Below are 15,600 nucleotides of genomic sequence, written 5' to 3'. Positions count from 1 at the left end.
CGTAGTCTCATTGAGCAGTTGGAAAAAATATTGATGCCATCTCAATTTGATATCCTCCAATCTAAGGAGTACTCGTCCACCTTCATCTTTAATGAATTTCACTGTCCCTAAGTTCTTCTTCTGCCTACATCTTGCTTTTGCCAACTTAAAAATATACTTCTCCCCCTCTTTGGTATCAAGATTTTGATAAAAGTCTTCAAACGCGCGATCTTTTGCCTCTGCTACTGCTTTCTTTACCGCCCGTTTTGCTGCTTTATACCTCTCCTTCTTATATATCCTATCCTCCTCTTCCGTGCCCGTTTTGCTGCTTTATACCTCTCCTTCTTATATATCCTATCCTCCTCTTCCGTGAAAGTCATAAGCTTTTTGAATCTCTTGTTTTTGTCCTATTATCTTCTTTTGCACTTCTTTGTTCCACTACCACGTCTCTTTGTACACCTTTGGTTTCCCCGTCGACACCCCCATGGTCGTCCACATTTGATTTGCATCATCTGATATAATTGGATAGCCTGATGTCTTGATCTTGCTCGACAAGGTTATGACCATATCCCCTTTAAGTCTACCCCACATGATCATTTGCCTGACCTTTATCTTCTTCTCAGTAATCTTTCTCCTTATACGAAACACTAGTACTAATAACCTATGTTGGGTGGGCATCTCTGTACCCAGCACGACCTTATAGTCCAGACACGAGCTCCTATCATCCTTCCACACTAAACAGTAGTCAATTTGGGTTGCATGCCCACCACTCTTGTACGTAATCAAGTGCTCATCCTTCTTTCTAAAGATCGAGTTTGCTATAACTAACTCCTTTGCTAACGCAAACTCAAGCAAGATCTCTCCACTCTTGTTCCTTACACCATAAACAAAATCGCCATAAGCTGAGTTATAGTTAACTGCCTCCTTACCTATGTGTCCATTAAAGTCTCCACCGATAAAAACGTTTTCGTTGGTAGGGATGGTATTTATAAGGTCACCCAGGTTCTCCCAAAACTCACATTTAACTTCCTCAACTTGGCCAACTTGTGGTCCATACGCACTAATGATTGATATGACCTCTTCTCCCACTACTATTCTAACTAGCATAATCCTATCATTGCATCTTCGAACTTCTACCACTTGTTTTAGAATATCATTAGCTACAAGGATTCCAACTCCTTTTCGCTTCCCATCCAAACCAGCATACCATAGCTTATAACTTTTTAAAACGCTTACGTTTTGCCCTTTCCACCAAGTTTCCTTAACGCAAGCCACTTGAATCTTGTATTTAGAAAGTTCAGTCGCTAACTCCAACGATTTGGCTTGTAGCGTGCCTCTATTCTATGTCTCCACTCTTAGTTCAACATTCTTCTTAAGTTACCCCTTTTCCGCCCCCCTCCTTGGACCTGACCTTAGGTTACCATTAGTCTGTCTAAACTCTATACTCGACTACCCGTGGACGAGACCAGAGTTAAAGGACGGTGACGCCGTTAACTCAAACACAAACAAGCCAAGACCCTACAAAGGTTAGAATTGAGACGCACACTAACAAGATAAATTAACAATAAATAAAGGGATGGATAGCAAAGCACAAAAAAAAAAAAAAAAAAAAAAAAAAAAAAAGCACCCAAAACAACTTCAAACACAGGGGGAACAACTAAGTTCAAGGAAGAAGCAAGCGAAACTAGTAAAACAACCAGAAAAACCAGACAAATTCAAATATAAAAACGTAACAACAAAGACAACTTGATCAAAACCGCAAAATAAAAATGAAGTTGATACACCTGCTACGAATACTGTCGGGCGACTTGTTGCTGGTCGACGACCTATTAAAACCTTCGGTGGTGCTGCGGCGAGGTATCGGTGTCGTCGGTGGAAGATAAAGTATCGTTGCTGCTTCCAAAAAGTAGCCGTTATTTAATTAAAAATTAGCCATTATGCTGAACCAAATTTGTGGAGAAGAGATGGGTTGATCTACTGCGATTTTTCCCCCAAAAAACACCGAACTTGGCTGAAAAAGGGGCTGTTGTTGGCTGTTTCTGAGGAGTAACCACTAAGAACAAGTGGTGGCTTGGAAACGATGCAGAACAACAATGGCCATCACGCGTTGAAGTTGAAGTGACGAAGTCAAAAACGCAATTCTGTGACAAAGAAACAAATTGACGAGTAAACTGAAAAGATAGATTCGCAATTTGAAGAGGAAGTATGAAATTATCTGGCGATTAGGATAATTTCAGGAAAATCAAAAGAGCACAAATCCAAAGACTCGATCGTCCTTGATGAATAAATATAATTAAGTTAATCTAGCTAATTGCATCACAATACAGAGAAGTATTCTATAATAAACACTCAAGAACAAGAGGAGAAACTTTTTGGTTAATGAAAAATAATTTTAACACACAAAAATTATTACAATTAGGTTTTGGTATTTTGTTTTGGGGATGAAAATAGAGTATAATGAGATTAGCTTCATTTTCACTATTTTAGGTGGTCTATTATTTTCTTAATATTTCTAACTCAAATCAAATAGAACAATTAAATTGAACTGAAAATAGTATAAATTATTTAAATTTTCCTCCAGTTATTATATGGTTTTAAGATGATATCTTATTAACCGATAAAATATATACATATGTCATCTTGGTATTAAACAATTGAACGATGAATTGATTTGAAAATAAAGAAAAAAAAATGATGACAAGGAAAATACTTGGATCACGAACGGTGGCATGGACAGTAAAATGATGGTGAAGCAAGAGTGTAACAATCCAAGAAGCTCTGTAGCCAGATGCTCCTGTTAAACAAACCACCTTATTCCCTTCTTTTCCTCTTCCTTCTTCACTCATCTCTTTTTCTTTGATTTGATTTATGATTCTCTCTTTCTATGAATCACTGCTCATTTCAATGAAAATTAATTGAATCACTACTTTTTTACTTCTCTTTCCCACTCATTTTCATTAATTGTTATTTAGTCTTGTAGGAAAATAGAAAATATAATGAAATACTGATATTATTTCAAGAATATTATATTTTAGAAAATTAGATATTTTTAATATTAGAATATCAAGGTTATTTTATTTCTTAATTATTTAGGTTTAGGTTAATATTTTGTTTCTTTTTTTTAATCCTTATTACTTATATAAATAAAAGTAGTACCTCTTATTATTGTTTAATACAAACCAAGTATTTAAAACCCAAATTAATCTTTTTTTTGCATTATAATTTTCTACAAGTCTGTCATACTTGCTCCTTTTAATGAACCACTGCTAATTTCAATGAAATTAATAGAAGTACATTTAATTACATTTTTTGGGCCGTCTCTTTCACTTGATATACTTTCCCGTTCTAAAATATTTATAACATTACGATCTTGTTTATCAATCACTCTTTCATTTTCATTAATTGCCACTAATATATAAGAAAATATATAATCGAATAAGATCTTATTTGAATAGTCTAATCCCAAATTTTCATGATATTAATTTTTTACTCTCTTGGATTCATTATTATTGTCCTATTTGATTTTTTGATCTTTTTTATCAATCACTCTGTATTCTATTCTTATTTTATGAGTTAAAAGCATGTCTTGTATGAGACAGTCTCACGATGAGACGACATCAAAACAAGAAGCTCATTAGCTAAAAGTTTTTATTATTGAGTTATTTAACTCAAGTATGAGACAAGTCTTATGGTGAGACGGTCTCATACAAGGATTTGTTTGAGTTAAAATATAGTCAAGTGAAATTTTTTTTGATTTGTTTCAAGGTTGTTCCTGTATGGTTTTGTAGGACAATTAATTACAAACTTAATACCCTGATTTGTGATTAATCAAGAGTCAAGTGTGGGTGAAAACCTGTCTTTGCTATCTCTCCAAGCTATGCAGTAAGATTTTTTGTGAAGATGGTTGTTCCTGTAAAATACAACAAGGAGTTAGTAGGGCCCGGAATGTTTTTTGGGAGACCCACTCCGACGCCCAAGTCAATATCAGTTTGAGATAAATTGCCTAATAAGTCCTTCCAAGAGCACTGTGGCTACAAGATGAATTAATACATAGGACTTTTTTAGACGTGAGGTCTTTGTGATTATTATCCGACAAATGTTCTTTTGAATATTAGTTAGAACAAATGTAATTACCCTCTTGTATTTATGATTATACTATTAATGTTCTTCTGAAAATCTACGTGGGTCCTTAAAATTCAATTGTGATAACTCCTCAGCAATAAATTACTTAGAGTCTTTTTAATCCCTCTTAATAGTAAAAGTTAGTTAAAAATTGATTACCCTATTTATATGCTCCTTGATGTGTATTTATAATCTATTATCGTGCATGTAGAACATTCTTTTGTTATTTCATCAATCCTCAAAATTCTCTTCCATGCCACTGTAGTTGTCTTGGACGTGTCAAGTTCCTCTTTACTTTGGTGATTTTTCCTTTACTTTACACGGTATTCTTTGCTTCTCCTTCTAACATGTGTTTCACTTACTTGTAATGATCTTCTATGATTGACAAGTGTCTTCCAACTGCACGTGACCTTCCATGCACTAATATTACTGATGTACGTTCAATGTTCTTTCAATTCTCCCAAATGAATGTTGCCGGATTACCCTCTAAACTTATTAATTCCTCCCAGATTATCATTAAATTAATTCTCCCAGATAATTTTCTGTCATAATTGCTTCTGACTAATATTTTACATATACAAAGGTAAATTTTATTAACATCAATATTTGATAATTTTTATTGAACATAATTCGAGATATTTATGATTGAACATGTGCATTGACAAACGTGTAAAAACCAAATGGAATAATAATAGTAAATAGAAGAGTATATATTTTTAAGTTATGTATAATTCAATATATATACAGAGAGTCTTGTATGAGACCGTTTCACCGTGAGACGGCCAATATAAGCAGTCCATTACTAAAAAACATAAAAAAAAACTATGAAATTTAAACTGTGTAGGGCAGCAATTTTTTTCAAAGACACTTTTGGGTTGACCCAATTGAACTCGTCTCATAGTAAAATAATCTCAATAAAGAATAAGTGATAAATAAATAATCAAACTTTCTCTAATACAGATGTACGGATGTACGGACACTTATTTTGGGAATTAAGTTTTCATGAAGCTTATTTTTGGAATTAAGTTGTTAAAACATCTTATTTTATTCAAATTTTCTCTAATCGTAAGATAATTTAATATGAACTTTACAATACTTAATTTTTTTAAAAAAATAAATGAAACAGTTATTAAGTATGTCATGTTCAGTTATATTTCAATTTACTTAATTAATTTTTTTAAAGATCATTAAATAGGTTGTTTGTATGTCCGTCTCACGGTAAAACGGCCTCATACAAAACTTGCCAAAAGTACCCAAGAGTTATTTTTATGTTCGCTTAAAAGCTAGAAAGTGTCCTTCACCTCTATTACCATCCGCCTTGAAGCAAAATTACCAGAGTAATTGTCAATCTACGAGGTTATGCAAAACATATATATGAGGTAGGGCTGCACACGGTCCGGTCTGGTCTGGTTTGACAGAAAAATTAGACCAGACCAGAAATTCCGGTCTGGAAATTTTTCAGACCAGACCAGACCAGTTAAAAGACCAGACCGGACCAGACCAGACCGTTCTAGAACGGTCTGGTCTGGTCTGGTCTACGGTTTTTTTTTTTTTTGAAATTTTTTTAATTGAGTGAGAATCTAAGATAAACGATAATCTGTAAACAAAATACATCATCAAATCCAAAATACATCATCATCAAATACATCAGCAATATCCTCCATCAAATACATCATCAAAATACATCAGCAATAGCGAATTGCCGACTTCATCCATGAATATGCATCATTGCATCAAGGAACATCAATAACTGAAGGAGCCAAATTGATCTTCGATAACTCTATACAATAAAAACAAACATCAAAAAATATGATTTTATAAAATAAACATAATACTAATCATGATATGAAAGATCAGATACCGTTCTCTAGTTGTGCTATATCCTCCAAGCACTCCTCAACTTTTAGAGAAGAAGCACGAAGCCAATCTTGACAAGAAATAAGAGCTTCTGCCATCTTTGGACTTAATGAACTTCGAAATGAATCTAGAACTCGACCTCCAGTACTAAAGGCACTTTCCGATGCAACTGTGGATACAGGAATGGCTAGCACATCACGAGCTACAAGAAAAAGAATTGGAAACCTTGAACTATTGTTTTTCCACCATGTCAAAATATCAAAGTCATCTCCATCTTCTTCTGTAACCTCATCTAAATACTTGTCCACCTCTGTTTTAGTCAATTCCCCATCCTCACGAGACTCTTTGAATTTTTTAAACTTAGATCTCATAAGTCCTTTTTTCGGAAGACCAGGTTCTACATCTTTGCTAGAACTTGAAGCACCATCACTTTGAACTATTGTTGCGGATGTGGAATGAAAGCCTTTGTATTCATTATATAAATCATAAAGGGCATTCTTTACCCGCATACAAACAACAGAAGCATCATTATCTTTTGTGTACATTTGTCTTATCCCAAATTCCACAGTTTCCCATTTATATCTAGGATCAAGTACAGCAGCAACATATAGCATAACATTTAGTTTTTTAGGATCCCCCCAATACTTATCACACTTCTCTTTCATTCTTTGTGCCATATCCTTAAACTCATAATTAGGACTTTCACACCATTCTTTTAGCAAACAATCAACATCAGTTATATCATCAAAACAACCATTACAAGTAACATATTGTGAACCAGACACACGCAAAGTTAAATTATAAAACACTTCTAATAATTGAACTAAGCTCTTCACTTGGTCCCAATCATCAGTAGTAGGCTTTCCTAAACCATTTCCATAACCATGGGGATCTAAAAGATGCTCATGAAAATTTGGATCTTCCCCATCATACCTCTCAAATGCCAATATAAACTTCAAAGCAATGCTTAACATCAAATAAGTTGAGTTCCACCGTGTGACCACATCAAGAGACAACATGTTTTTTGATGGAATCTTCTCATCCGAAACACACTTATAAAACTTTTCAATTCTAGATGGAGAAGATAAAATAAATTTAACAGCACCTCGAACTCGACAAACCGCATCAGTAACTAATTTAAGACCATCATTAACCACTAAATTCATGATATGAGCAATACATCTTACATGCAAATATTCTCCATTCAACACACTAGTTCCCCACGTTTTGACTCTTGTTTTTAAATAAGCAATTGCAGTGTCATTAGAACTAGCATTGTCAACAGTAATGGTCATCACATTTTCAAGACCCCAAGCAAGCAAACATTTCTCAATTGCCTTCCCAATGGCCTGACCTTTATGACTTGAAATTGGACAAAAGTTTAAGATTCTTTTATTTAACTTCCAATCATTATCAATAAAATGCGCAGTTAAACACATATAATTAATTTTTTGGATTGAAGTCCATGTGTCAGTAGTAAGACATACTCTCCTACAATTAGTTTTTAAAAAAGATTTTAGTTTCAACCTTTCATCCAAAAACATCTCGTAACAATCTCTAGCAACAGTCATTCTAGAAGGAATCACAAACTTATTTTGCATTTGTGAGCAAAAGTACCTAAACCCCTGGGCTTCAACAAATCTAAAGGGAAGTTCATCAACAATTATCATGAACGCTAAGCCTTTTCTACAAGCCTCATAGTTAAACATCCAACTCTTTATGTGAGCTTCTTGTTCCCCTTGTTCATTAACACTTGATTGAAAACTCAATTGTGTTTGAGTAGCATTTGATTTGTTATTGAGTGAAAATCTAGTACACTTACTTAAATGTGCTCTATAAGTACTAGTCCCATTTACACTAGGATTACACTTATATTCACGACCACAATAGTTACACTTACATTTCTTTTCCATGTTTTTGTTTGTAAATTTGGTGAAGTGATCCCATATGTCGGATCTTGGTTTCACAACTTTTTTCCTTTGTTTGCTCATAACTTCCTCCTTTTTGATTTCATTACCATCCTGATCATCCACTTCATTTTCATCGCAAACTAAAAAAGGTTCATCCATCGACATCGCAAACTACAATTAATCATCAACAATCTATTTAGTCTACAAACGAGTAATACCAACATATTAACATTCAACGTATCAAACGAGTAATACCAACATATTAACATTCAACATATCCAAATCATATATATATAATTTTGATGGAAGCATATAAAACACTTATTACACTATTTTACATGATATATATATCCAGACTCCAGTAATTAATCTTCACCATATCTTTCTTGCATATCAAACATTACATGATACATCTCACAGTCACAATTAATCATACACTTGATGCAAATTTCATATACATCTCCAGTAATTTCATATACATCTCATAGTCAAAGACATAAATGCAAATTTCAAAGTTTAAATTCTCCAGCAACATTAATAAATATGAAAACAAAAATTATTATATAGGATAGCCCATACTCACAATCACAAAACCTGTAAATTTTTAACCAAAAAAATCAAAAACCCTAAAAATCAAAAATTGATAAAAAAAACCCTAAAAATCAAAAAAATCAACCAATATACTTACATTACGAGATTCTACACTTGATTTCGTGGTGAATGGTGAGATTGGAGAATGAAGAACCACAGAAGCCTCGAAGAACCACAGAAGCAGAGGCGTCTTTGAAGGAGGTCGTTTGTCGATTGGCGTCTGGCGTCTGTCGAGTGTCGACTGTCGATGCTTGAAGAGTTGAAGGAAGCGAGGCGAGGTGACTGTGTCTGTCGACTTCAGAGATTTCAGATACTCAGGCGAGGCGAGGCGAGGAAGAGAGAAGAATGGGAGAAGGAAGCAGTCAAGCAGAGGTCGAGGTCTGATTCAGGAAATAAGGATTAAGGAATATAAGCTCTAAATCTAATCCCTAGACCATTAGAGTTTATTACGGTTTATTGGTCCGGTTTGGTCTACAAAATAAAAAACCGGGACCGGACCGTAAACCGTTTAAAAAAAAAAAAAAAACCGGACCAGACCATTCAGACCGTAGACCAGACCAAATAGTTAAATTACGGTTTGGTCCGGTTTGGTTTACGGTTTAGACCAAACTGTGTTCAACCCTATATGAGGTAAATTTTCAAAAAATCGACTTACGTTTTCAAGAAAGATGCACAATAAAATAGTAGGTTCGAGCAATTGCAAGTCATGGGATTTACAAGTAGATGCTAGGTGAGATCAATCATAGGTCGAGTTGATATATTATACCTAAACCGACATATTATACCCAAAATCCACCTGAACACGATAACACTATTTGTAACCATATAGTCCACGTATAATTAAGGATGAAATTAAGCCCTTATATCCATGTATATCACAAACAAAACTAGTTTGCTATGCCGTTTGAAGAATTACTCAAAAAACACAAGAATGTATCCATATCCACAATTCGTCATAAATCAATCACATTGCTACTTATGAATATGAATATGAATATATAAAAAGCTCCTAACACAAAATCAAAAGCCAGTAAACCATCTTTTGTCATAAGCCACTTTAAAATGATCAACAAACATCTGAACAACCTCTAGTAAGGATTGCCTAAGCCTAAACCTTGATGGCATACTTCCTCATAGGATAGTACATCTCCCTTTTCTTTTCCCTTTCGGTCTTCAAAGATGCCTGGAGAAATAAAGACAATATATCTTCAGTATTTAAGATCCATGATCTTCTAAACATCATAAAGAAAAAGGGTCAAACCAACAAGCAGCACAGCACAAATCTTTTTCTCCATGTCAAAACTTTAGCATACGGTCTTTCAGCAAATTTGTCTGAATAATGCACACAAAATAAACACCTCACAACAGCTGATCAATAGAATCAGTATTCAATTGATTACATAGCTAATGAAACTGCTTACCTCCCCAGGGATCAAATTTCGAATGTCATACAACACAACAATCTAGGATTGAAAGAACTAGTGTCATAAAAAAAACTAGACTTCTTAGAGTGGAATTGATTGTTTTTCATGGAAGGTAAAACAAATACAACCAACAAACTTCCTTAGTCCACTATAATTTGTTGAAAAGTGACAAGTGTAATTATTTGTATTAGCGCAAGTGCCAAAACACTTAATAATAATGATGAATTTAATCACTTAATCAAACATGCTTTAGCTTGTACTTTGGAGAAGGTTTTTGAGGATGTGTCGAATTATAATGAATTGGTGTTTCAAAGGATCAATGAGGTGGTCCGTGGTCGATATGAGGCAAATGATGCTTCACTAAAAGGTGGAACCATGCCTTGAACGAGGCAAGGTATAGGATTGAGGTTGCTCGAACAAGGCAATTCGAGAAACAAAGTCAGAAGCTGGCAGCATCAGGCTGCTCGTTCGAGCATAGCCTTGCTTGTCCGAGCAACAGCAAGGAAGGCAAACAGAAAGTCTCTGATCAGTGTGCTTGTTTGAGCAATATAAGCTCGCTCAAGCACATGCTTTAGATGCCATTTCTGACAGCTTTAGCTGCGGATTTGTGCATTAAGGGAGGTGCTTAATTCCTTTGTTAATGCTATAATCAATGTAATGTTTATTGTATGGTGTAATTGTGTGATAATGGTGAGTTATGAGGGAGTTCTAGAATAATGTATTCCTCCTTTATACAAAGATACATCATTCATAGAATCAAACCACCACAACACAAATTGGGAGAGGGATAAATACACAAGTGAGAACTAAGGTGTTTACCAAGAGTTTCTTACTATTGTTTTAGTATTTGTGATTTGAAAAGTTGTTCTCAAGATATGAGGGTGTCATGGACCAAGCCATTCCACGGCCCACAGTCCGTTATACATATTCTAGAAGGAGCAAACAATAGAAGGCAGCTACCAAATTCTGTCAGTAAGGGAATATTTCTGCTTTGCTAACGTTGAGCTGTACTTGAGGAGGGGTTCTAGAATATTGTACTTTCCTCTAAATAGTACAGGGAGGGATAGATCTTTGCTTATGCTAGTAGTATCTTGGTGAATTACCTTGTAGGAGTTACTAGGCCACTCGAAGAGCTCAGGGGAGTATACCGCTCTCTTATCATAATACAAGCATTCCACTATTTCTCTCTACTTTCTTATTTCTGTATTAATTCTTCTTCTCTCCTTTCTCTGTTCTTTGTTTCTGTACAGTGAGTTGCTAGCACTGCATTACAGAAGGTTATTTATATTTGTATTATTAAATCCAAATCATAAATAAAATCATTGTTGAGGAGGTATCCAAGATACCTCATAAAATCATTGTGTCATTGTTCCCTTGTTTTTGATTGTTATTCTCATCTTGCTTTTCATTGATATAACCTCATAAAGCTTTCATTTCAACTTGCCCTTATTCATGTCATTTACTCCTTTTGGTGATTGTTTTGGATGTTTTTCAATTTTCTTACACTTTTAGTGGAGTTTAAATGTTATTTCGCCTCTTATGATTATTATGTTTTGAGGTGTAATGGGGACTTTATGATGAGTTTAAGCTGTAGCGTGATAAGAAGTGAAGGCTATGAGAAAGAGCCTAGGATCTCTAATATGGGAACTTATGAGTTGTTTGAATAAGCAGTAAAAGAGAGTGAATTGTTCATTTCATGCACATTTGTCTGACATCAACAACCTCTAACTAGCTTTGTAGTATGTTTTATTAAAAATACTGATATTTTGCATAAAGATATTTTGAATATTAATATTAATTATTTTTTTTGTAATTTGCCTTTATTGATATTAATATAACTTTATTTTTATTATTATTGGATTTAAATTGTTTAATTTGTTAAAAAAATTTTAAAAAGATACAAATAATTACTAAATAAATAAATATGATAAATTAATTAATAGATTCTTAATATTTAATAATAATATTTATTAGTTTAAAATATTTAAATTGTACACATTTTATAAGCTACATCATCGACATAGCAACGATCAACGACTCAAAAAGGCTAATTTAAGTATAGAATAGGGGACAAAAATGGGCGAGGGAATAGGTGTTGCTAACTTGGCCAAAATGTGGCGATGGAAAAAGTTCGCCGCCATTTGGTAACAGGCTTGGTGACGAGGAAAGGTTGTCACCAAGTTGGCGACGACATTTTCCTTAGCGGTGCAGCATTTAGGGCAATCCGTGCCCAAAGACTTTTAGCGATAAGTCTTTAACGAAAGATTGACTTTGCAATTCCGTCACTATATCTCCATTCTTTTTAGCGAATTAAAGAAGGATAAAATGCTAATGTCCACAATCAATAGTCCATTTTGGGTGAAAATAAGATTGAATTCTTATAATCCAATTAAATTAACACCTTCATTGAAACAATGGCAACATACCATACCATCAAAATGATCACCCACAATCGCACTAAAATCAAATACAAAACACAGACATTTCGATGAATCCTCTTAGCAGCAAATAACTAATATACTATTAGGACAATTGGAGTGCACTTACTAGAAACTAGCTTAAGTGGAGAAGAATATGAATCGCACATTGATGTCTCATTTCACAAATGTGAGACTCAAGCATTATCCCCATATGACTAATAGGTGAATTAAGTTAGACAGCTACAACTACGAATCCATTAAGGGCTGTTTAATAATTGTTTTAAATGGTTGGAAATAGAATCAAATAAGCAAATCTATCACATAATGTTTTTAAGGTGTGCGTAATGTTTCCATTTTCGGCAATAAGTGATTCTTTAACTTTGTGTCAACAATGACATAGAAAGTAATAAATAAACAAGCAAATCGACCTCGTCTCCTCTCACATTTCTCATACTCTTACTCCTTCTTATACCAAACAATCAATAAAACCATTAGTCCATTACCCCTCTTTTATCAATCTCTTTCTATTTCATTTCTCATACCAAACACCTTCTAATCCTCATATTTTGCAATAGCAACTGACGTTAACAATAACATAACCAATGAGTATTGAAATTAGATGAAATGTGAAGCAATACCTGGTGCTTAGTTAGACGGCGACGAATAGCACGGGTCTTCTTTGGACGAAGATCAAGAGGCAAATACTTCTTGTTCTTGTAAGCTTCCCTCAATGCCGACTTTTGTTTCTGAGACATCACCGTCAATACTTGTGCGATCCCCAATCTCATCACCTTACTATTATTTTTATAAACATTCAATAAATCAGTTAAAATCCAAAATTAATAAAAAAATATCAAAAAGAAAGTGAATAATTACATCTTGGAAAGCTTGTTCGGTGCGCCTCCTGTAACCTTAGCAACACGAAGGAGGGCGAGCTCAGCTTTGAGATCCTTGAGCAGAAACAACAGGTCTACCTTCGTTTTCTGCCTCAATTCATGAACTTTGATCCGAGCTACGCATCATTTTCAACACATTTAATCAATTGATTAGCGTTTGAACAAATTCAATAACAGAAATTGGATAAGAGAGGAAGAGAGAGTTACCCATTTCGATTTAGTTGCAACGGCGACTATGAATGCTCAGGAACCCTAGAAATGAAATCGATAGTAATTAGATCTATGGTTGCTTCTTGTTTAATGTTTTTTAAACACGGCTGGTTCGGGTTATTTTTTTTAGGATGGTTCGGGTTACTTTAGAACTTTAGAAATAAAAGAATTTTTTTAAAATAAAAAATAAATAAATAAAGCTTGGTTCTAAAGTAAATATAACTTATGGTCTGTATCTAGGGAATAGTCGCTTCAAAGTGAATAAGTGTTTTGTATAATTGTATATTTGTATTCGAGCCTAAAGAACAAGAGTAGAACAAACTAACAAAGTAAAAAAAAAATTACTATGTATTAGTGTGTTATTATTATTAGCGAATAAATTAAAAATAAGTTATAATTTTTAAAAGAAAAAAATTAAATCAAAGAGTATTAGTGTTGGTTTGTTGTTATGAATATTGAACTCAACTTTGATGATTTTACATTATACCTCTTTCGTTTTTTTTAAACTCCTTATTTCCTTTTATAAATATTATTCATCAATTACTCTTAATTTGTAATTTGTTCTTAATCTATAAGTTAAAACTTAAAACGTAGTTAAATAAGATTTTGTTTGATTCATCTCAACATAAAGTATATTAATATTTATTTTTTATAATTTTTAATTATGCACAATTAAAGATATTAAAGATTAAATTAGTTCATTAACAAACGTAAAAAAAATTAAACGTTTGAAAATAAACAGAGAATACAAATTATAAATTTGTCTTTAACATGTCTTTTCCTTTCGTTAGTAACAACAAATAAAATTGTAATAACTTTATTTTGACTTATGTTTTACTTTTGTTCATTGTTAATAATAGCGAACAAGCTCTAATCTTAAGCTTAAACACGAATACACTTATTTTGAAAATTACTTTAAAATCAAACTTTTGTTTTATCAAAAAAAAACTCTCAATTTCAAATATTCTTACTTGGAAAGGTTCATGGGCCTTAGTTGTAAAATCTACCTGTATCATGTGCTACTTTTGTAAACAATATCTGAGTATGACGACTTCAAATAAGGAGTTTATTTTCTCATAATAAGTGATAGGTTATTTAACCCATATATGAGTCGCGTCTCAGTGAGAATAAAACAATTTATGTTTTATTATTAGCGTCCAGCTTGTATTGTATGAGACCGTCTCACCATGAGACGGACCATATTAACATAATTCTCTATTTAATCACTTTAGAATTTTATGTGATCACTTTAATACATTAAATATATATATAGGTTAGTCCAATAGAGATATCGTCTCATTTAAGAATTTTTGATTAGTGTTATTTATATGGCATTTTACTTGGCATGCATTCTTGACCTGTTAGTTAGTGATTTATGACTTTAAAGTCCGTTTGATTATCAGTATAAAAAATGTGAGAATACAAAGATCTAGATCCTCTGTTTTCAGATTAATATTTTATTAATCTATTTTAGGTAATTCTTTTAAAGAATCTTTTTATAGATATTATATTTTTTATATAATTAGCCTCAATCATCTTAATTTAATATCTTTTTTATATTTGTTTTTATATATTTTTTATATATTTTTTATTAACTTTATTTTAATATTTTTATATATTTATGATTAAAAAAATATGTTTCTCGTCACCACAATAATTATATCAAAGCTTTAATCCCAAAAGATTGAATATGTTTTCCATTAACTTTATCAGAATAATCCAATATTTTTATGATTTTCCTACAATAATCTCAACTATTAATTAACCATGAATAATTCTAACTTTATGGGGTATTTGCCTAGAGTAAAATTAAGTATCCGGATGACCTGCTATAGTAGATAATTTACTAAAAAAGTAAATTGAAAATTAATTTACATAATAAACTAAAAACTTTTATGACATTTATTTTAATTTATCTTTTTTGTTTAAAAAATAAGACTTGTTATAGCAGGTCATTCGGTTACCCGAGTTTGTTATAGGTAAATACCTATAAAAAAATGTTTAGGATTATTCATGGTTAATCAATATGTGTGATTATTATAGGAAACTCATAAAAATATTGCATTATTCTAGGTAATTTTTCCTAATTTAAATACTTGTGATCACCATTTTTATTTTAATGGTTATGGTCCTGATATTTTCTCCATTGAAATTATTGTTTAATAAAATTATATCTCTGTTATCTACTTTA

General features: G+C 32.7%; 1 protein-coding gene across 1 annotated transcript; it reads right to left on the bottom strand.

Annotated features, from left to right (window-relative positions):
- Positions 1 to 9,296: 9,296 nt before the first annotated feature.
- LOC130817444 (60S ribosomal protein L35-like) lies at positions 9,297 to 13,621 on the bottom strand. The gene is made up of 4 exons (XM_057683151.1): positions 13,407 to 13,621; positions 13,180 to 13,315; positions 12,942 to 13,098; positions 9,297 to 9,642 (listed from the first exon to the last, which is right to left on the bottom strand). Exons 1-4 carry the CDS (start codon positions 13,408 to 13,410, stop codon positions 9,568 to 9,570), a joined length of 372 nt encoding a protein of 123 aa, XP_057539134.1. The 5' UTR covers positions 13,411 to 13,621; the 3' UTR covers positions 9,297 to 9,567.
- Between the last annotated feature and the right edge of the window lie 1,979 nt (positions 13,622 to 15,600).

This window comes from Amaranthus tricolor, chromosome 7, assembly GCF_026212465.1.
Source record: "Amaranthus tricolor cultivar Red isolate AtriRed21 chromosome 7, ASM2621246v1, whole genome shotgun sequence".
Classification (NCBI taxonomy): Eukaryota; Viridiplantae; Streptophyta; class Magnoliopsida; order Caryophyllales; family Amaranthaceae; genus Amaranthus; species Amaranthus tricolor.
Note: the sequence above shows the minus strand (reverse complement) of the source record. Positions and strands in the feature narration are given on the sequence as shown.